This window comes from Peromyscus maniculatus, chromosome 7, assembly GCF_049852395.1.
Source record: "Peromyscus maniculatus bairdii isolate BWxNUB_F1_BW_parent chromosome 7, HU_Pman_BW_mat_3.1, whole genome shotgun sequence".
Taxonomy (NCBI): Eukaryota; Metazoa; Chordata; class Mammalia; order Rodentia; family Cricetidae; genus Peromyscus; species Peromyscus maniculatus.
Window position 1 is genome coordinate 47,713,135 of NC_134858.1, and position 23,726 is coordinate 47,736,860.

General features: G+C 42.7%; 1 protein-coding gene across 5 annotated transcripts in view; it reads left to right on the top strand.

The window, feature by feature from the left end:
- Il18 (interleukin 18) overlaps nt 1–20,391 on the top strand; it is a 28,919-nt gene extending 8,528 nt beyond the window's left edge. For 3 of the 5 annotated variants that reach the window (XM_076575349.1, XM_042280900.2, XM_042280899.2), the window contains 6 exons: nt 2,209–2,388; nt 12,656–12,739; nt 13,856–13,867; nt 16,058–16,195; nt 17,407–17,540; nt 19,775–20,391. In XM_076575349.1, coding sequence (XP_076431464.1) covers nt 12,664–12,739; nt 13,856–13,867; nt 16,058–16,195; nt 17,407–17,540; nt 19,775–19,999 — 585 coding nt within the window. In that variant the 5' untranslated portion in view covers nt 2,209–2,388; nt 12,656–12,663 and the 3' untranslated portion in view covers nt 20,000–20,391. Of the gene's footprint in view, nt 1–2,208; nt 2,389–7,189; nt 7,351–12,655; nt 12,740–13,855; nt 13,868–16,057; nt 16,196–17,406; nt 17,541–19,774 lie in introns of all 5 variants that reach the window. The other 2 variants (XM_042280902.2, XM_076575348.1) reach the window with 2 other exon arrangements.
- The last annotated feature ends 3,335 nt before the right edge of the window (nt 20,392–23,726 follow it).

Below are 23,726 nucleotides of genomic sequence, written 5' to 3' on the forward strand. Positions count from 1 at the left end.
TTTTTTTTTTTTTTTTTTAAGTCAAAACTACCTGCTTACACAGCATTTTATTTCCTAACTTTAGAAGCCCTCTTACCATCTCTGTACTGGAAAGAAAAAAAATCACTTTCTAATTCCATTGCTAACAAAGCAACAATTTAGCTCGTGTCCAAGTAAAAAGTCCCTACGAAATACTGCTATTCTTTCAAGGCTATATTTACACTCTTTTCTTTAGAAGTAACATTTTAGAAGGCTATATCAATGAGTTGATTCGAAAGCTGTATTAGTTAAAGATAAACCTTAAAAAAATAATAATCTCCCTCAGTCATATCTCAAATATTTTAGGTCATAAATCTGCCACCATCCTAGGACTAGATGGTTTGGGTTTGTTTGTGTTGGGGGAAGGAGCCTGCAGTGCTAACATGCCACAGTACATACGTGGCAGTCAGAGGACCGGCTTCTGATGTCAGTTCTGGGCTGTCTTTGCCACCCAGGCTAGCTGGCCCTGGAGCCTTCCGGGGATTCTCCTGTCTCTACTTCGAATTTCCCGTAGGCACACTGGGATTAGGCACTAGTGCTACTCTGTCCAGCTTCTAGTCTATTTTTACTCAAGTTTTTATATATAAAAAAAAATAAAGTCCAATGCTGGGGCAGAAGAGACAACTCGGCCAGTAAAGTTCTAGCCACACAAGCATGAGCGCCTGTGTTCAATCCCCAACCGACTCACATTAAAAAAAATAATGCCTGGCTGGGCAGTGGTGGCGCACACCTTTAATCCCAGCACTCGGGAGGCAGAGCCACGTGGAGCTCTGTGAGTTTGAGGCCAGCCTGGTCTACAGAGCGACATCCAGGACAGGCACCAAAACTACACAGAGAAACCCTGTCTCGAAAAACCAAAAAAAAAAAAAAAAAAAAAAAAAAAAAAAAAAAAAGCCTGCATAGGGCCAGTGAGATGGCTCAGAACATAAAGGCACCTATTGCCAGGCCTAAAGGCCCGAGTTCAATCCCTGGGGCCTGCATACTGGAAGGAGAGAACCCACTCCTGCAAGTTGTCCTTTGACCTCCATATGTATACCATGGCACACGAATCCCCCACATGCACACACACACATTTACACAGGAAAAAAAAAAACTTTTAAAAAAGCCTATTAGCATGATGGCACACACTTGTAACCCCAGCACTGAGGAGGGGGAGAGAGTCAGCTCCCTGGATCTCACTGTCACTTAGCTGCCAAATCATGTGACAACCCCCACCCCCAGGTCTTTTTTTGTTTTGTTTTGTTTTGTTTCGAGACAGGGTTTCTCTGTGTAGTTTTGGTGCCTGTCCTGGCTCTCACTCTATAGACCAGGCTGGCCTCGAACTCATAGAGATCCACCTGGCTCTGCCTCCCGAGTGCTGGGATTAAAGGTGTGCGCCACCACCGCCCGGCAACCCCCAGGTCTTAGTGAGAGACTCTGTCTCAAAAACCAATATGCACAGTTCTGAGCAACAACACCAGAGGCTGGCTTCTGCCTCTACATGAATGTACCACTCCCACACACACACACGCGCCCGCTCGCGCGGGCACACACAGGAAAGATTCTAATGATATAGATTTGGCCTGGTATTTGATGTGATAATGGAAAGGCCTTATGAAAATGTGCTGTTTCCAGGCCATTGAGAAGTAAATCTGAACAGCCCCTATCAAGTGTCATGTGACACCATGTTGAGCTTGGGAAGGAAAAATCCTAAATAAGGTCTTAAAAGGGGAAAAAAGAAAATACTATACAAAAATATTTATTTCCCCCCCAAAAATATATTTTAAGGGTATTTTAGGTATTTGGGGTATAATATAGAAATATAATTTCTATATTACAGAAATTACTCCAGTGTGTGAGACAGAAGCATTTCATGCTCAAGTGTGACAAGAGCCTCAGAACAGAGAAGCCGGTGTGAGAAAGGATGCTCTAGTTAACCAAGCAGGGTCATTTCCTTATGTTGCTTTCCTAACCTTCTGAAAGAGACATGGGCCTGGGAAAGGCCAGACCCCAGCTTTTACAGAAGAGATGATTCACCAGGTAGTGACATTTACATGAAAGGAAATGCCCGTGTTCTCGAGCATTTTGCTGCAAGTTCTCCGTGCCTTGGAGACAGGCACCATTTGAGGCGGGTCTGAGGCGTGCCAGGGGCAGTCTCCTCCCTTGGCTACCTCCTTCCTCCTTCCTCATGTCTCAGTCCTCTTCTCACAGACTGCTGCTGGATCCACACCCAGACTGCAAGCTCTCTGGGTCCCCATGCTCCCTGTATTCCCGGCTGCCTGCTCCAGCTGCTGACAGGGCTGCCACCTTCTACATCTCCAGTGTCAGGAAGAGGAAAGAAGTCTCAGAGCTTCCGAACCACTGCCTCTTGGAGGGAGCTATTTGACCCAGGTAAGACATGTCCCTCTGTCTCTGGAAAGGCTGTCTCGACAATTAGAGAAAAATAAGCTAAAAACACTATTGAGAGGAAGGTATCTCCTCTCTCTTCAAGACAGGAAGTCAGTGATCCCCTCAGGAACAGATGCAGGGAACAGGTTGTTTTCTTTACTAGATGTGGGAGAGTGTCACTCCAGGGCACAGATTCTGTTTGTCTTTTAAAAATTATTAAGGACCCTGGAGAGCTTTTCTTTCTCCTGTTTCCCAACTACTGTAATGTACTGTGCTAGAAAAAAATTTAAAGCTGAAGAAATTTAATAGCTACCTAGTGGTTTATTGTAATTTACATCACACATACTCTTAAATAACATTCTTTAAGACAGCCATCTAGCCTGAACACTCTACAGCCGTTTGTATATTTACAAATCTCTTTACTGTTTGGCCCAGTGGGAGAAAGCAGGATTCTGCTTGCTTTGTTTTCATACTGTTGCGATGGTACACAGACTTCGCCTCTGATACTTTCTTGTCCGCTTGTGAGAATACAAGATCTGAAAGGCAAGTGGATCCTAGGATTACCAGAAACAGTCTGGGCTACCCTATGAGCCACTTCGAACCTCTGCTTTGGAGCGATGAAACAAGATTTTCTTTCAAGGATGTCTCAACTCCAAACTACTTCTGTCAAAGCAAAACAGACCTAGTGCAAGGCTGATAATCAATAAGATCTGCAGGAAGTCTTGGGCAGGTCTGTACTTGGACAACATAGCATTCCCCAGGAAGACTAGTTCACAAGGGAAGGGCTGGATAAAATTATCACTATTTTTTTTTGTTGTGTTTTGTATTTTTAATTTTTTATTTTTTTATGTGTATTGGTGTTTTGCCTGTGTGACAGTGTTGGAGCCCCTGGAACTGGAGTTACAGACAGTTGTGTGCTGCCATGTGGGGGCTGAGAATTGAACCTGGGTCCTCTGGAAAAGTAGTCAGTGCTCTTAACCGCTGAGCCATCCCTCCAGCCCCAATTATCGCTATTTTGAAGTCAAAGAACAAACCCAATCAAGATGTCTTTAATCTCTTTACTTTTTGCCTACTTTTAGCTGACCAAATTCTCCGACACGCCCCTGCAGAATACCTTACCTCCCACCTGCAGCGCTTTCCCAGGGCTGCTAACCAGGGTCTGACTCTTCCATAGGACTCTCAAACCCCTCCATAGTCTTCGGTTCACTTCAGGAGAGAACTGCTCCACCCACCACCCCACCCCACCACACCACTGTACCCTTCCCCGGTGCCCTCCTCCTCGGCTCAAATATGGAGCCGTCTTCAAAATTAACACTGACTCACCTTTCACACATTCAAGTATGTCAGGTTCATTTGACCTCTTTTGTCAAGTCTCTATTTAACAGTTGATTAAATATACCTGTCATTAATGATCTATTTCCTGTTGTGTTCTGCCCCCATTGCTTCCACATCCCACGTACACACGTTTGTGCGATGGCCCAACTGTCACGGGCCAGTGAGGTGGCTCAGCAGGTACTGGAGCTGCCTCAAAGCCTGCTGATTGAGATTGATCCAGGGGACCATGTAAAGATGGCAGGAGAGACTCGACTCCACAAAGTTGTCCCTGACCTCCACACATATGCCGTCGTACACTCATGCACACAAACTAAATACAGGCGTTTCGGGTTTGGTTTGGTTTGGTTTCTGCTTGTTTGTTTATTTGTTTGAGGCAGGGCTTCACTATGTAGTGCTGGCTGTCCTTAAACTATGTAGACTAGGATGGACTTGAACTCACAGATCCACCTGCTTCTGTCTCCCGAGTGCTGAGATTAAAGGTGTGCGCTTATACACCTGGCTACAATAAAGGTATTTTTAAGAAGAATCAACATGTTGAGTGTTGATCTTGCTGCTGTCAAGACAACTTCCCACCTGACTTTAGAGATTTAATCATGTAGCAGGACCCTCTGTTCTGCCCATACCTATTCCACAAAACTGGAGTTCCACAGAGAGGACAAGTAGGATCATAGTTGCTCTTCAAGTTCAAAGTATTTTACTTTTAACACAATACTACATTTTTAAACTCCTAGCAATTTTAAAATTCTGGCTGAATAAGATTCTATAGCTGTGTATTACCTTCCAGTGGTTCTCAACCTTCCTAATGCTTTGACCCTTTAATATAGTTCCTCACGTTGTGGTGACCCCAACCATAAAATTATTTTTGTTGCTACTTCATAACTGTAATTATGAATCATAATGTAAAGATCTGTGTTTTCTGATGGTCTTAGGAGACCCCTGTGACAGTGTTGAGCCCCACACATTGAGAACCACTTAGGAGGAAGTGGCAGCTGGGACATTTGCCCCATATTAATGGCTCTTTCGTGGCAGCTTTAACTACAGCCTAGAATTGCAGAATGCTGGGGCTGGAAAAGACCTTAAAGCTTGATCACCAGCTTTCTTGTTTTCCAAATGAGGAAACAGAGACCCCTCCCCCCATTAAGTAACTTTTCCCCGACAAAATTGGAACTCATGTGACCTAATTTTCATCATGATATTCAGCCATTCACTCTCTGTGGGCTAATTTTCAAAGGTTTATACAATTTTTTTTTGTTTTAAAGACCCAATGCTTGCTATATGCTCCTAGGGGGCTCTTTATGAGAATATTGGGTGAAGGCTGGAGAGATGCCAAGGTTGGAAAAGTGCTCCAGGACCTGTGTTCAATCTCCAGAACGAAAGTTTAAAAAAGCACACAAAACTGAGTGGTGCAGTGAGCTTCTAACCCAGTGCTGAGGTGACAGGAACAGGTGGATCCATCGTGGAGTTTGCTGACCATCCAGGTTAGGCAGCAGGCAAGTGCCGAGACACTGAGAGGTACTGTCTCAAAAAAAAAAAAAAAAAAAAAAAACAAAGTATGGCCAGCAAATTGACTCAGAGGGTAAGGGTGCCTGCCACCAACCCTGGCCCCAGAAATGACTTCTGCAAGTTGTCCTCTGACCTTAGACATGTGGACACTTGCACAAATAAATACTGTTTCTTTACTTTTTAAAAGGATAGATGGTACTTAATGAATAATACCCAAAATTGTCCTCTGATACACACACACACACACACACACACACACACACACACACACGTGCATGTGCATGCACAAACACTTACAAACACATACATATGCAAGAGACTATCAGATAAACTATTAGATAAATGTTAAGGCACTCTTGGCCACTGGGAACTGTATGTCATAGATTAGAATTGAGGAAGCCAAGAAGTGAGAAGGAGTCAGAGAAACATGGGGAGAGGAGTGAAGAGGAGATTACATTTGCAGTCACGATGCACTGAGAGCTAACTGAAGTGAGGACAAAGTAAGTGAAAACTTCAGACTAAATACATGAAACAAAACAAATTAGAAAAAAAGGAGAGTGAGAGTCTTACACTTTGAGTAATCTGTTTTCAGGCTCCCCTTGTTTTCTTTCTTTCACTAAGTTTTAGAGGGGAGTTCTAAGATCTGTCCCCCAAAATAGAATGTATTGGCTACACTATGACCCAAGTGACTTTTGAAAAACTTAGATTGAACCTGTCTTTCTCCTACCCAAGGAGAGTGACCTTTTCAGCCTAAGGAAACAAGACTTATTACCTGGCTCTCCTTCCCTGGTTTTTGTCAAAGGAACTACACTGCAAGTTCCTCTAAATTAAATTAAGGCAAAATTGAAATAATGTAACAGGAAAATAATGGTTTAACTTTATAAGTAATGGAAAATAATATGAATATTTTCAAATTAAATACTTGGTCTAGCTGGGAAATGGTGGTGCATGCCTTTAATCCCAGCACTCAGGAAGCAGAGGCAGGCAGATCTCTGCAAGTTTGAGGCTAGCCTGGTCTACAAAGAGAATTCTAGGACAGCCAGGACTACATAGTGAAACCCTGTTTTAAAAAAGACTAACTGGGGGGTTGGGGATTTAGCTCAGTGGTAGAGTGCTTGCCTAGCAAGTGCAAGGCCCTGGGTTTGGTCCTCAGCTCCAGGAAAAAAAAAAAAAAGAAAGAAAGAAAAGAAAAACTAACTAGGCCAGGGGGTGGGGGGTGGCACACGCCTTTAATCCCAGCACTTAGGAGGCAGAGCAAGGCGGATCTCTGTGAGTTGGAGGCCACCCTAGGCTACCAAGTGGGTTCCAGGAAAAGGTGCAAAGCTACACAGAGAAACCCTGTCTCAGAAAAAAAAAAAAAAAAAAAAGAAAAAGAAAAAAAAAAACCACTAACTAACTAAATAAATAAAATACTTGGTTTAAATTGGCATAATTTCAGAGCTGCTAGGCTAGGGGGTTTGTAAACTCTGCACTCTTGCCAAGTGGAAGACCTTACCCTGGTTGGATTATCTGCCTCCACCACTCTAGTATAAATTAAGCTGTTCCTTCCAGATTTCAGCTCTCCCACTGAGCCCTAGTTCCAACCTTCCCCCTCCTTTTTTTTTACATTTTGGGGGAGGGGAGACAGGAGCTAAATGACCTAAGATGACCTTGAACTCATTCTGAGTTACCCAAGCAGGCCTCCTGTCTCTACCACCCTTGTATTGGGGTTACAGGCTGGCCTATGCCAGACTGGATTACAATGCTAGTATACATTTTATTGCAGTGTGTGCATGTGCATGAGACAGGTGTGTCAGAGTTAAAGGACACTTTTTGTGGAGTCAGTTCTCTCCACCTTCATGTGTGTTCTGGGGATCAAACTCAGATCTCCAGATACGGGTGGCAAGTGGCCAGAACCATCTCACCAGCCGTATAATACTATTTTTCATCATAGTTATTTTCTTTTCTTTTTGCCTTTTTGAGACAGGGTCTCACCAAACCCAGACTGGACTCTAATTCACTGTGTAGATGAAGATCATCTTGAACTTCCTGTCTCTACCTTGAACCCCAGGCCTTTTCCTACTAAGTGTGATGACTGGTGTACACCAACACACCCAGGTTTCAATATCTGATAACAATGTTATCAAGGTATTAAGGGGCATTGTTACTATTTGTGATATGAACAATCTCTAAGTATATAAATACAAGTAAGATGGAAGAATACAGCATTAAGAGGGCCAAAGTACCACCATGATAAGGTGTGAGGGGAAAGCACTCTACAAAGCATTGTTAATAATGCTGAGATGGTGGATGGAAAGAAGGCATGCATCCACGTTGATGGCTGTCAATATGTGTACCCCAAGAGTGGTGCCTCTGCACTGTTACATTTATTACCAAGGACAAAACAATCTTGGAAGTATGTGGGATCTGCAGAAACACATCCTTTCGGAAAGCTCTGATTAACTACATTTATGCTTTGTATGGTAAAATGTTGAAAAACTCAAGCAAGCCTTGTTCTCCCAACCTCCCTGCTCCTTGGCCCTTGACAAGGCTGCTCCTCTGTCCTTACTGAACTAACACCACTGTGAAACCTTCTCCACCACCACCACAAGGAGTCTCTTGCAATTCCAACTCCTACAGCGCGCATTATACCTTGTCTCGCCCACCGGCGTCAGAGTCACTGGTAGATGGGAGCTAAGTTTCACTCAGCTTCTAGCCCCAGCTGACTCATATTAGATGTTTAGTGATTAAATGGAAAACAAGTTCCAGAATTATGGGGAAGAGTGGTTGTTTTGTTTGATGTTATTATTGTAATTTTTGAAGGGAGGAGCCTTGCGTGTGCCAGCCAAGCTCTCAAACACTGGGCCACATGCCTAACCTCTGTTTTTTTGAGACAGGGTCCCACTATGTAGCCCAGGAAGGCCTCTCTCTAATTCATTATCCTACAGCTTTGGCTTCTCAATGTTGGGAATACAGACATGTACCACCAGACCCATTTAGGAGTGGTAAATTAATAAATTATTTATTTATTTTATGTATATGGATGTTTTGCCTGCATGTACCACTGCTGCCTGTGGAGGGAGGCCAGGAGAGGGCATCAGATCCCCTGGAACTGGAGTTATAGATAATTGTGAGCCACTGTGTGGGTGCTGAGAGTGGACCTGGGTCCTCTCCAAGAGCAGCCAGTGCTTTTAACCACTGAGCTGTCTCTCCAGCCCTAGGAGTAGTGTTTTTAGAATAACTGACTGAGTCCTTCTCTAGGGTCATTCAATCAATGACTAATTAAATACTCACTATAGTAAATACTAGTAATTTAAAAACACAATTTTTGACCATAGTGTTTGCTGTATTCCAGGTAAATTACTTTTGAAAACTATGGGCTGGACAGTGGTGGTGTACGCCTTTAATTCCAGTACTCAGGAGGCAGAGGCAGACAGATCTCTGTGAGTTCGAGGCCAGCCTGGTCTACAGAGCAAGTTTCAGGACAGCCAGGACTACACAGAGAAACCCTGTCTGAAAAAACAAAAAAGAGAAATATATATACATTATATAATATTAGAAAAGACAACATAAGCCATTTATTCACTAATAATGAATCAAAATAGAGTCCCACTCTTTACTCCTCTGGTCCCCTTCCTCCTTCAAATCATCTCCCTTCACTTTTCATAGTTTTTAAATCTAGATTCTGCATCTGAGAGAAAATATCTTATACTTGTCATTCTGAGTCTGGCTTATTTCATTTAAGATGGTGACTTCCAGTTCCAAGCATTTTTCCACCACAAAATGTAATTCATCCTTTATGGATGAATAATAAATACCCTATTGTATTATTTCATTCATTCATCTGCTGGTGGACACCAACTGATTCTATAACTTGGCTCTGGTGAACAGTGCCCTGAGTAACACAGATATGCAGGTATCCCCACTGTGTGTATGGCTTTGACTTATTTGTGTATATTCCTAGGAATGATATACCAGGATAATATGATAATTCTCTTTTTTGTTTTTTGAGAGACCTCCATTTTGATATCCATAGAGGTTAAACTAAGCTACATTTCTATCAGGAATGTAGAAGGATTCTTTTTTTCTCTACATCCTTGCCAGCTTGTTAGGGATTTCTTTTTGTGTTTTGTTTTTGTTTTTGTGTTTTCCTGATGATAGGTATTCTGACGGGGGTGAAATGGAAACTCATAACTTTTATAAGACTTTTTTTTTTTCTTTTCGTTTTTCAAGACAAGGTTTCTCTGTGTAGCTTTGCGCCTTTCCTGGGACTCACTTGGTAGCCCAGGCTGGCCTCGAACTCACAGAGATCCGCCTGGCTCTGCCTCCCGAGTGCTGGGATTAAAGGCTTACGCCACCACCGCCCGGCTAAGACTTATTTTTTATTGTTCTAAATTATGTGTGTGCTTGTGCTTCTGTAGAGGGGTGTGTGCATGTGAGTATAAGTTCCCATGGAGACCAGAGACATCAGATCACCTGGAGCTGGTGATTATAGTCAATTGTGAGCAGCCTGATGTAGGTGCTGGGAACTGAACTCAGATCCTCTGCGAGAGCAGTACATGTTCTGAACCAATGAGCCATCTCTCCAGCTCCTCAATGTATTTTTAATTTCTCTGGGAGCTAAAGGTGTGACCCTTTTTTTCATGCACTTATCAGCCGTTTGTACTTCTTTTGAAAACTGCATGTTCAGTTCCTTTACCCATTTATTAATTGGAATATAAAATATATTTAATAACTATTTACATTTGGATATAAGGAACTAAACCTAGGTCAAACCATTAAAACATCTACCATGTAATACATACTTTAAGTTAGCTTCATTAAAATTAAGTTTTTCAACTGAGTTTTAATTTCCTTCTCCTACTGTAAGTACTTGGTCTCAGATTATGCTAAAAACATTTAGTGAGTTCTTAAGAGCACAGATTTAGGCCTGGCGGTGGTGGCGCACGCCTTTAATCCCAGCACTCGGGAGGCAGAGCCAGGCGGATCTCTGTGAGTTCGAGGCCAGCCTGGGCTACCAAGTGAGTTCCAGGAAAGGCACAAAGCTACACAGAGAAACCCTGTCTCAAAAAAACCAAAAAAAAAAAACAACACAGATTTATAAATACTCCGCTAAATACTACTGTTTTCAATAGCTATAACAGAATACCTAAAGCTAGATAATTTAGAGGGGGGGTTTGGGGGGCAGCAGTGGAGAGGGAGGGAGACAGAAAGAGAGACAGAGAGAGACTTAAAAGTAATAAATACGGATGGTCTGTGACCATTTGTAACTAGAGCTCCAGGGTATCCAAAGACAGAGAGAGAGAGAGAGAGAGAGAGAGAGAGAGAGAGAGAGAGAGAGAGAGAGAGAGAGAGAGAATAAATCTTCTTAAAAGTGCCCTCTCATGAGAAAAAGCACTAATCCATTCCTTCCTGTGGGCTCCACTTTAATGTTATGTAATTCCAAACATCTCCACAAAGCTTCACCTCCTGCACTGACACATAGAGACCAAGTCTCAACACTAGTCTTGGTGGCTACAAACCATAAAAACAATTAACAGCTGTGACTCAGTCACAGTCCTGGGAGCTCCATCCATTAACAGCCCTCAATGCACAAGACGCCAGCTGCTCTCTAGAACATTCCTGTGGTGTAGGGGAAGTTTGAAGTTTTCCCCTGAAGGTGCCATATTTGAGTCTGCTGAAATAAGACTACAATCAATAAATTATCAGGAGCAAAGGCTACAAGACATCGTTAACTTGCACAAGGACCTGAGCTACACGAAACATGAAAATAAACCGAAGCCAGAGAGGTGAAGTTTGGATACGTTCCTCAGAGAGGAAGTGGAAGTAAGGTTTGCAGGTGGCTTTAAAGAGAGTTGAATAACTGTTGGGGGAGCATGGCCCCTGAGGCAGGATTATGATTTCAACAGCACCCCGTCTCAAAAGAGGAAAAAAAAAAAACCTAAACAACTGAAGGTAATCGTGTTCCTCTTCGGTGGACCCGCCTTCAGGAGACAGTGAGCTTCAGAGAAGTCTTTTTCCTACCTTAGGTGAGGAAGGGGTCAAGAGAACCTGCCAGTGACCACGGGAGGGAGCAGAGAGAGCCTGAGGATGCTGCTTTCATCTAGCCCGTTATTTTCACATTAATGTGCATGCAGGAAACGCATTAAGATAGAATGGTTATTAAAAGCTGAGGAAGCTGTTGTTGAGACAGGGCCTTAGGGAGCAATCTTACTGCATAGTCTTGAACTCCAGATCCTTCTGACTCAACCTCACAAGTGCTGTCGAAAACAATCTATCAATTTTATAGAGTGCTTTTGTGTTCCTTATTAATATATTAAGCCACAAGATCTACTAGGATAATTTCAAAACGATAAAGAGCTTAAGACATATTTCAAGACTTATGGTAGCAACAATAGCTGATAATAAGCAAGCATTTCTATTAGTAGCAGGGTCAGGGCACTGTGGTTTGTTCCCTACATAACATCAGGAGGGGTACTACATTTTAGCTTAGGAATAAATGGGAAAAACATATGTATTTTTTTCTACCCAAAGTCACAGATTTCTCATACTTAGAACTCCATGACAAACCCTTACTCCATGATAAAATTCTGGAAGGCTATACACGTGTAAATGTAGAGTAGGGTGAAGAAAAGGGAAAAAGCAAATATGATGAGTTTTTGGGTTGTTGGGTTTTTTTGCAGAATCATCATATTTATGTATTACTCATACACAAACACTTCAGATCAAAAGCTGTTGCTGCCTTCAGAAGGAACCCACAAATGTCAGAGCCTTTTCCCACACTGCCCCAAATACTGCTTTCTTCTGCCTCCTCTCCTTCACCACTGTAACAGTGAGGTCATGAACCTTCAGCATCTCATCTACAGGAAGCTACTGGGTTTAAGTTCAGGTTAAGTTCATCCCCAGTTAAGGATGTATTTCTAGCATCCTCAGTGAACTTGAAACTAATCATTCAATAATGAGCCATATATTCACCATTTAAAATATTATGAAACGGCACTGTCCTGATTCCAGACAGCTAACAGTTTATAAAAGACCATAAACATATGTGTGCTAGACTGATGCTTCACATTTATTAAACATCACAGTATTCATCAGCATACTGAATGATAAATGACTTTCAGATGTGGAGGTTTAGAAGGTAACATTAAGGAACTGGAGAGGTGGCTCAGCAGTTAAGAGCACTGGCTACTCTTCTAGAGGACTGGGGTTCTGTTTCCAACACCTACATGGTGCCTCACAATCATCTGTAACTCCAGTTCGAGGGCATCCCATGACTTCTGGCCTCCATGAGAACTGCATACATGTGGTGCACAGACATACATGCAAGCAAAGCAACAAATACATAAAACAAAACAAAACAAATCTTTTTTAAAAGGTAAGAGGTTTGTTCATTTTTATGTGTACAAAGAGCAATCTTTGCTCCTCACGGGTGACCCTTTGCTTTCATTAGGAATAACGATGGCTGCCGCCCCTGAAAGCTTCTGCATCAACTTCAAGGAAATGATATTTATTGACAACACACTTTACTTTATGCGTAAGTCTAAATCAATAAGACAAATGCAGGGCTCAGATAAAGGTATTCAACTAGAAAGGAAATCATGAAGTGGGCTTGGACTTCTGTTGGTCATCAGATTCTACTGTAATGTTAATGACCTCCCTCTCTAAAAATAACCAGAAGATTCCCATTGTCCCAGTCTCCTGCCCTATGTCATGGGGTGGCACTCCAGCAGTAGCTCACCAAGATGGTGTCTGATGCCCATCATGGAAATGTACCATTGAGGAAACACTGCCTCCCAAAAAAATACAATTCATGGTATTCTAGGACTAGAGTTCTGTGTATATCATTCATGTGAATATATTGACCAAAAAAAAAAAAAAAGGATTCTAAGTTTCCATTGGTGATTTGACTTCACTGAAAGTTCAGCTTTCTTTGGAAGCTTCCTGGGAAATCCTTAGATGTCTTTCCATTTAAACAATAAATTTAAAGGAAAGTTTGCCACTTAAAAAAAATGCCACTTTATTAAAACTTTTTATTTACAAATCCTGGGTTTAAATATTTCAATTATTACTGTTTTATTTTATGTTTCTCCTGCATGTATGTCTGTGTGCTATGTGCATGCAGTGCCATTTGAGGATCCCCTGGAACTGGAGTTATAGATGGTTGTGAGCTGCCATGTGGGTGCTGGGAATTGAACCTGGGTCCTTTGGAAGAGCAGACAGTCTTTTTAACCACTGAGCCATCTCTCCAGCCCTAGACTTAAGTCTTATACCTAACATACTTGAGCACACACAAGCCCTGTTATGGGCTCCTGATGTTTGTCATCTGATATTCCTGATGGAGGCCAACAGAGCCCATCACCATTCCACAAAGGTTAGGGTGTGAGGAGTGGGGCCAGGCATGGTGGCGCACGCCTTTAATCCCAGCACTTAGAAGGAAGAGGCAGGTGGGTCTCTGTAGGTTGGAGGACAGCCTGGTTTACAAAGTGAGTTAGTTCCAGGGCAGCCAGAACTATTTAATAAGACCCCAAGGAGAGAGAAAAAGAGAGAGATAGGTTTGGAAGGAAGAACAGAGTTGCAAAAGGGTGGGGAGGGGACATGTTCAGCTGAACTATGTAATTTAACATATATGTTTCTCTTTTTCTCTCTTTAGCCGAAGATGATGGTAAAGTATGAATTTATTTTTCTCTCTTTGAAAATTAGAAGGTACTTGAGACCCATCCATTGTCTTCTGGGAGAAACTGTCCATAGAGATGTTTCCTTGGTAGTTAATAATTACAGTTATATTAAATGCAGGTTATCCTATGGTGAGAGCATAATAAAACTTGAATTCCTTGGCTAGTGGACTTAGGGTGTTTCCATCTTACTACTGTTGTTTACAGCACCCTTGCGGGATTCTTGGACATTTCTGTTGTCTGGCTTGATTTGACACTGGTTGTTATTATATAGCCTAGACTAGCCCAGAAGTCACTATATCTCCTGGACCGGCCTCAAACTTGTGATCCTCCTGCCTTAGCCTCCCAAGTGCTAGGGTCATGAGTATGCAACAGCATTCTTGTACAACAGTGTTAGCACATGTGTCTGTCTATTTGTTCAGGATAAAATCTAGAAAGTAAGCAGGACAGTAGTGGCACACGCCTTTAATCCCAGCACTTAGGAGGCAGAGCCAAGCAGCTCTCTGTGAGTTCAAGGCCATCCTGGTCTACAGAATGAGATCCAGGACAGGAACCAAAGCTACACAGAGAAACCCTGTCTCGAAAAAAAAAAAAAAAATCTAGGAAGTAGAAATGTCAGGTTGGCAGAAGGAAGGGGATAATTGGCAAATCACAGCTTCAATCCATTGCACACAGCACAAGTGGGGTCTGCCTTAGACACCGGGGGACACTTTTTCTATATTTTCCTTTGGTGGAGGAAAAGAAATGGTCCCTCCATTGAGTTTATAAATGTACTAGCAAGAGATAATTCCCTAGCCTGGTGTGGTGTGTGCCTTTAATCCCAGCACTTTGGGAGGCAGAGACAAGCAGATCTCTGAATTTGAGGCCAGCCCAGTCTATAGAGCAAGTTCCAGGACAGCCAAGACTATACAGAAAAACCCTGTCTTGAAAAAAATTAATTAAAATATATATAATATATTTAGAGAGAGAGGGAGAGGGAGAGGGAGAGGGAGAGGGAGAGGGAGAGGGAGAGGGAGAGGGAGAGAGAGAGAGAGAGAGAGAGAGAGAGAGAGAGAGAGAGAGAGAGAGAGAGAGAGAGAGAAGATGGATTTTTCCTTGGAACGCCAGCTCACAAAAAATCTAAATGAAGACTTATTAATTATGAAAGCTCTGCCTTAGCTTAGGCTTGTTCCTAACTAGTTCTTATAACTTAGATTAACCCATTTCTAGTCTTGTATTCATCTACATATTGTCACTTGACTCACGACTTTTACCTCTCTTCCTGCATGTCTGTCCCCTCTGTGTTTGGCTGACAACTCCACCTTTGTTCTTCCCCGAGCTCTCTCCTCTGCCTCCTGCCTAGCTGTTGGCCTTTTAGCTTTTTATTAAGCCAGTCACAGAGACACAGCTTCACATGATGTAAAGGAATATTCTACAATGAGGGCACGATTCCCTGAAAGGGAAAACAGAGATGGTAGGGTAAAGTTCCTGAGAGCAAGAAGACTTGAAAGCACAGCTGTGAGAGACAGAGCTCAAATGGGAAACAAAGTACTGACAATTGATGGGCCTGTGCTGGCACAGTTCTCACTTTTGCGTAAAAAGGTTGAAGATTTTTTTGGTTTTTTGGTTTCATTTTGGGGGGGGGGGCGGTTGTTGCTGATTTTGTTTTGGTTTTTCAATACAGGGTTTCTCTGTGTAGCCCTGGCTGCCCTGGAACTCACTCTGTAGACCAGGCTAAAACTCAGAGATCTGCCTGCCTTTACCTCCCAAGTGTTGGGATTAAAGATGGGCAACACCACCTCACAGCTGGTTAAGGATTTAAGGTACTAACAAAATGCTGTAATGAGCCACCACAAGGTGCAGTTATGAAGGGAAGGGCAAGCAGAAGATCAGCTAGGGAAGAGGTCCCGGAGGCAGGAGACTAGAGGGCTTCGTGATGTCTAAGAACATGGACAGCATGAATAAAGGTGTAAGAAAACAAAGACTGACCAGAAGTAAAATATTCGAACCTTTGGAGAGACAGTAGCTCCGAGTACAAACAGGAAACATGGTGTGCTTGCTCTTAGAAGCAAACTGAAACACAACAGGCTCATTGCTGCTTCTAGAACAGAGGGTTGTGCTAACTCTGGAAACAGTATTACTAGGTCTATTTGTTGATCTAATAAAACAACTTACCTTTAATGAGTCAACGTGTATTATAGGAGACCTGGAATCAGACCACTTTGGCAGGGATTGCTCTACAACTGCAGTAATACGAAATTTGGATGACCAAGTTCTCTTCGTTGACAGAATCAAGCAACAACATGTGTTTGAGGATATGACTGATGCTGACATAAGGGGTACTTTTCTCTACTTATTTAAAAACACAGAGATGACTGCCTACTTCTTCCCACTCCATTTTACTGCCTACATTTTCAAATTTCAGATCCCATCCTTAGATGGAAGGCCACAGTAGTAACTATAACTTCACTTTAGAGAGTCCCCCTTTTTTAGTTGGAGTGAGGAATTGGATCCAAGAGACACTGGTAGAGTACATGTCACTCTGAGTCTATGTGTGTGTCACCAGTTCCCCTATTTCAATTGTATCTCCATAGAAGAACCTTTTCAGGTTGGATCCTTTATCCCCATTGGTTATAGCTGAATATACTGCTGACACCATCAAAATGCAAAGGAAAAGCAAAACACAAGCATTTCAAATGAACCTGTCTTCCACCAGGACGTGAGAGTGCCTCTCAAGATGAGCGCGGTTACCTCCCTCTCAAGATAGACGTTCCAAATATCGCAGTTTGGGGCCTAGTTGAATGTATATTCCTGAAAAAGTCCTATTCTAAGATTTTTGCAATAACAAATGTTTTGAATACTCTGTTGAACATTCAACAATTAAACATAGTCTTTAGACTTAGAATAACGTTCTGTTTGGGGGTTGATTTTATTTTTTATTTGAGACAGGATCTCATTATGTATCCCTGGCCATTCTGGAACTTACTTTGTAGACCAGGATGGCCTAAAACTCACAGAGATCTGCCTGCTTCTGCCTCCATAATGCTGGACACCCGGCAGGGTTCATGATATCTTTTTTTTTTTTTTTGGCTTTTTGAGACAGGGTTTCTCTGTGTAGCTTTGCGCCTTTCCTGGGACTCACTTGGTAGCCCAGGCTGACCTCAAACTCACAGAGATCCGCCTGGCTCTGCTGCCCGAGTGCTGGGATTAAAGGCGTGCGCCACCACCGCCCGGCCTGGTTCATGATATCTTTAACACACTCAAGAAAAATATCAGAAATCAAGAAATATATCAGAATACCTTTAACACTCAGAATATTTTTAACACACTCATGTTGCCTACCCAATGGTTTATAACACCCTGTAAGGATGTTTTAAGGGGTGTCTGGCTAGCTGGGCCTCATGTCTGTTGGCCATTTGGCCAAATCTGAGTTCAAGGTTGTGACTGATCTATTAAGGTGGATCTATCCTTTTGTTAAATTTCTATAGATGCCCATTTTAGGGGGGAAACTACTCTAATTAATGGCCTCACTTATTAATATTTATTTCAGCTAATGAGCCCCAGACCAGACTGATAATATTTATGTATAAAGATGATAAAGTAAGAGGACTGCCTGTAACCCTCTCTGTGAAGGATAAAAAAATGTTTACCCTCTCCTGTAAGGACAAAATCATTTCCTTTAAGGTAAGATTCAACTTCATTTTGGTTTTAGTCATATTAATGCACAAAATTAAAATACAGATATCATCAGACCAACCTTCTATGTAAAGCCCAAAGAGCAGAGATAACCACTGAAATACATGATACAGGGAACTGCCAAGCCCTTTGACTTGGTTGGCTAACTCTGTCTCTGAGCCTGTCTGAGAGGGAGAGACAGCTGAATGGTTTTTTTTCTTTTAAAGATTTATTTATTTATTATATACACAGTGTTCTGTCTGCATGTTTTGCTTGCACACCAGAAAAGGGCATCAGATCTCATTACAGATGGTTGTGAGCCACCATGTGGTTTCTGGGAATTGAACTCAAGACCTCTGGAAGAGCAATCAATGTTCTTAACCTCTGAGCCATCTCTCCAGTCCCCAGCTAAATGTTTTTATTCAAAAAGGGTTTCTTGTATCCCAGACTGACCTCAAACTCAGTAGTATATAGTTGAGGGTGACCTTGAACTTTTAACCCTGCCATCTCTACTCCCAGGTGCTAGGATTACAGGTATATGTCACTGTGCCAGGTCTCATGCTCAGGGTCTCCCACTAATGCAGATCTTACCCATCACTGCCATAGACTGGGTTCGGGTAAGACCCAGCTTCATTTCCCCGTCGTATCACTAGAGCTCTGTGGTCTAGGATTACTTCTCGTTTAGACTGTAGGCTTCAGCTTGGCCCTGGAGCATCTCCTGCAGCTTAAGTCTCTCCCTGAGTTGTGGTTTACCAAGCACCGCTTCAGAAGCAGATGCTAATGAGAGAGCAATTTATATTACCATCAATTCACAGCCCATACTAGTTTGGTAAATGGCAAAGAACTGTGGCTGTCAATTTATCTAGTTCAGTTGAAAGCACACCTTCAGAGTCTTCTATGCATTTTAAGAGGGCAGAATGCATTTTTAATTCTAGAGATTTCTCGATCAGTCCACAGGATCATGGGGATCTTTGCTACCATGGGGCCAAAATTAACTCCAAAATATCAGTTCTATGATTAACATAGAAGAACCTCGGGCAGTGTCCATATTTTCTAATACAGCCTGAAAAGTAGACAAGATACAAGACTAGGAAAAGGCAGGCACTCCTAGCAGTTACAGGCCCAGTGGGAAAGACTGCAGTTTCCAGACATCTAATCCGGACTAGGACCTTGGTGTCTGGACAAAAGATACGGGAATCAGTACTTGGTACTAAACTCAGGACAGAAGGGAGAGAGTGCTGTGCACTGTCATGCTTGGCAGAAAAGCAGAGTTGGGGGCCAAGGGGCTGAGTCCATGCAGCTGGGCTATTGGGGAACCCAAGATTCAGCTATGGAACAACTGCTGGGTCTAGTCACACTACAGTTTTGTTTCAGGATCCCAGGAAGAAGGAGCTCAGATTCTGACACCTCCTGTACCTCTCATGGCTGATTCAGAAACTAGAGCTCCCGAGCTTAAGGGAGGATGCCATGAGTGTTTTTAGCTAAGGACGACTGAAGAAGACGAGGACTGAAATTAGCCCAAAGAGATGGTTGTCTTTGCTAGAACTTTACTTCATCATTAGCAGACCTAGACTCTGCTTGGTGGAAGAGAACAGAAGGAAGTTCTCTGGGCATAGGGGATCCAGGAGGTCTCTATATTGATGAGCTTGCCATGGCAGAAAAGGTCAGAATGGACAGGAAAATATGTTAGGAACTGAAGAGAGGTGGTCAGTACTCCTATTGTGTCTATATTTAGAGGGTTTTTTCTTAACTCTTGAAAAAGTAAAGCTTTAAGTCTGTTTAGTAATACACTTCTAAATAAATTGCACACGTTCAAATTGTTAAAATACTTTTTCTAAAAAATAGTTCATTTTCTGTATGCATGTCTGTGTGTGTACGCATATGTTTCTTCAGAGGCCAGAAGAAGGAGTCATATCCCCTGGTGCTGGAGTTCTGGGCATTTGTGAGCTGCCCCATGTGGGTGCTAGGAGCCAAATTCCAGACTCTGAGAGACCAGAACAGCAAGCCATTGCTCCAGCCCCAGTTATTTATATCCTTAAAAATTATGTAATACCAGGCTGGGTGGCAGTGGTGCATGCCTTTAATCCTAGCCCTTGGGAGGCAGAGGCAAGTGGGTCTTTGTAAGTTCGAGGCCAGCCTAGTCCACAAATGAGTTCCAGGACAGCCAGGACTGTTACACATAGAAACCATCTTGAAAAACAAACAATAACAACAAAATTATGTAATGTGTGTTTTCTCCACAGGAAATGGATCCACCTAAAAATATCAATGCTACAGAAAGCGATCTCATATTCTTTCAGAGAGGTGTTCCAGGACATGATAAGATGCAATTTGAATCTTCACTGTATAAAGGATACTTTCTAGCTTGTGAAAAGGATGGTGATTTGTTCAAACTCATTTTGAAAAAAAAGATTGAAAATGGGGATAATTCTGTAATGTTCACTCTTACTAGCTTACGTCAAACTTAGGTATTAAGTGTTTTTGTGTTCCAGAAAGATGATTGGAATACATGAGCCTTAGAATAATCCATTATGTGTTGCTGTAACAAAATACCTGAGGCTGCATAATTTATAAAGTAAGTAGGTTCACTTGTCTCATGTGTCTAGCCCAATTCCTACTTCCTGGTGAATGGCCCTGACTGCATTACAACATGGAAGATAAAGGGGAAGGGATTAACTGTGCTTGAATTAGTACACGGATGAGCTTCACTTCATTCATCCTTTCCAATGCCAGAGCCCTAGTAATCCATTCCAGTACCTCACCTCCTCAAGACGGTTATACTGGGGACCAAGTTTCCAGCACACGTATCACAGCAAATCTGCTCTTGTGAGGGTAAAATAAATATCAATAATGGCCTCAACATGTCATTAAAGTGTGATAATAATTGGGTGATATTTTTTAAGATAGCATTTAGGAGGTAGAGAGACGGCTCAGTGATTCTTCCAGAGAACTCTTGTGTATATGATGGGTTTGTGCACATGCCACACTGAGTAGAGTCAGTTCTATTCTTCCATCTTTGTGTGGGTTTCAGGTTCCAGGTTGTAGGAATCAAACTCAGATCATCAGGTCTGCATAGCAAGCGCCTTTCTCTGTTGGGTCCTCCGGCTGACTGTGTTGTGTGCTTGCTTAGCCATCATCATTCTGTCTCACTGTGAAAAGGTTGAGCAAGTCAACATTATCGGGTGGTTCACACTGCCTTTGACCCCAGCTCCAGCAGCTCTGACACCTTCTTCTGGTCTCTGTGGGCACCCCTGCTCACACACCACACACACACACCACACGCGCACGCACACACATTTAAAAGTAAAATCTAAGCACAGAATACACCTGACAGCAACTTTATTTTATCATCCCTGGCCAGGGCTCCCCGGTCTGTTTGGAGTTTGGAAACTGAAGGACTGAATTCTACCATTTGCTTTTTTTCTGTCATTTCCTTGAGACCCAATCTCCCTATGGCCTTGAATCCAGTCCTCCTGCCTTGACACCCCCAGTGCAGGTTTTATATGCAGGCACCACCATACGTTTTCTGTTCTCTCCCCTCTTCTCCTGACTCCTGATGGCAGATGCTTAAAGAGTGGGGTGGAGTGATGTGATGACAGACACTGGGTTTCAGAGTCAGACATCCTCATTCTGAATCTTGTCCCATAACCTAAGAACCAAAATGAACAAGAGATATGGGCACAGATACACTCTTTCTGGGCACTCAATGGCCAGGCATATACAATGGAAACAACAGAAACATCTCTTCTGGAGGGTAGCAGTGTAGATCCCATGAGATAAAGATCTTGGTGGCATACAGCACTGGAGTGCTTTACACTTCTTCAAGTGTCCACCACGCACTTCCAACTCAGCTCATCACTCATACATCACGTCTCAGACATGAGGCTTTCCCTCCCACATGAACTACCCACCCCCACATACCACTTTGGGTTGTTTCTCTTCCTGCAGACTCTCCTCTGGAGAAGGATCGCTTCATTGCCTTCTGCTCTGTTTCCTGACTCTTAGACATACATTGCTTTTTTTCTTCCTGTCTTCTCTCAACACAGGGGCTTTATAATTTAAAGAGAAAATGTTAGCTCATAAAAGCCTATTCTGTTTTCCTTGTTAGTTTTTCCAAATTTCAAGCCCTTGATTTTGCTGCACAAGAGAATTCTAATTTAACCTAGTACACAGAAACAGCCACTCACAATGGGAAATCTTGTTAATGTCCTGACAGTTGTCAAAAAAACTACACAGACGACTAGGCTGTAGTCACAGCTTCGGGCAGCCTCAAAATTTGACCTTTGATTTTTTTTCCCCCTCCAGTGGTGTTTGAGATATTGGTTCATGACTGGGCCTCTCACTCTCATGGTGGACTGGTTATGTTTGTTTGTTTGGTTGATTGGTTTTTGTCTGGATCTAAATTCAGTGTATTCAACAGAGCTCATGTCTGAAAACTAGAAAGTAAAAACAATAAATGGCAAGGGCACTATAGACAAACTTCTAAACGATCTTATTAAATAAAAAACACAGAGCCAGATATAGGGGTGAAAACCTGAGAGATCAGGGAAGTAGGGAGAGCCACAGCTAACCTCACCTCACCAACTCCGCAGCTCCCAAAGGTCAAGCTACTTCTTGTCTACCCATGCCTATACGCCTTGCTGTTCTGCCATCTGATTTGCTCTCTCTGTCAAGCTAGGTCATTTCCTCTTCCTGCCCAGCTCTGTCACTTCCTGTCTGTCTGTACAGACCTCCATGGTTAACTAGTGTTGGAATTTAAGGCGTGTGCCTAACTCTGTTCCCAGTGTGGCCTTGAACTCACAGAGATCCAGACAGATCCCTGCCTGCCAAATGATAGGATTAAAGGCGTGTGCCTAACTCTGTTCCCAGTGTGGCCTTGAACTCACAGAGATCCAGACAGATCCCTGCCTGCCAAATGATAGGATTAAAGGCATGTGCTACCATTGCCTGACTTCTATATAGTGACTGGCTTTTTCCTCTGATCTCCAGGCAAGTTTTATTTTATTGGGAGACACAGTATATTGGGGGACACAATATATCACCACAAGTTACTGAAAACATAAAGCTTGAGACAAGAGCCCATGAGGCGCATATACACATAAACATATACACATACAACACACACACACACACACACACACACACACACACACACACACACACACACACACAGACTGATTAGAGTTGCTGATAGGCTGTGGTCCAGCTAGTCCAACAATGGCTATCTACCAACAGAAAGTCCAAGAATTTAGAAGTTGCTCAATCCATGATGCTGGATGTCTCAGCTAATCTTTAGTACACACCTGGTCCCAAAGAAGCAGGCTCTAATGCCAGTGAAGGAATGGATTTACCAGCAAGTGTAAGGGTGAGCAGTCAAAAAGGAGCAAGCTTCCTTCTTCCATGTCCTTTATATAAGCTGCCATTAGAAAGTGTGGCCCAGATTAAAGGTAGGTCTTCCCACCTCAAAAGATCTGGATTAAGGTGTATCTTCTCATCCCAAAATATCTGAATTAAAAGTTGGTCTTTCCCACTTCAAATGATTTAAAGAAAAATTTCCTTGCCGGGTGGTGGTGGCACATACCTTTAATTCCAGCACTTGGGAGGCATAGGCCAGCCTGGTATATAGAGCGAGTTACAGGACAGGCTCCAAAACTACACATAGAAACTCTGTCTCGGGGGGGGGGGGGGGGGGGGGGGGGGGGGGGGGGGGGGAGAAAGAAAAATTTCCTCACAGGTGTACCCAGCCACTTGGGTTTTTGTTATTCCAGATATAGTCAAGTTGACAACCAAGAATAGCCATCATAGGCTCTTAAACTGAAAGAATTTGCAAAATGTCTTCAGAATCATTAATTCACTTTGCTGTAGCTTTTTTATTTAAAAAAATGTTTTTTTTCAAAAAGCTTTCAGATGTTACACTCTGAAAACAATCTATTTTTAAGATTTTATTTTAATTTCTAATGTATGTATATGCATGGGTGAGTATATACATGAGTTCAGTGTCAATGAAGGCCAGAGAGGGCGTCGGGTCCTCTGGAGCTGGAGTCCCAGGCAGTTGTGAGCCTCACAGTATAGGTGCTTGGAACTGAACTTCAGTCCTCTGCAAGAATGGGAAGCATTCTTAACTGCTGAGCGTCTCTCCAGCCCCACAATATGTTTAGTATCAGAAGCACACAATATTTTTAATGTCAGCAGCTG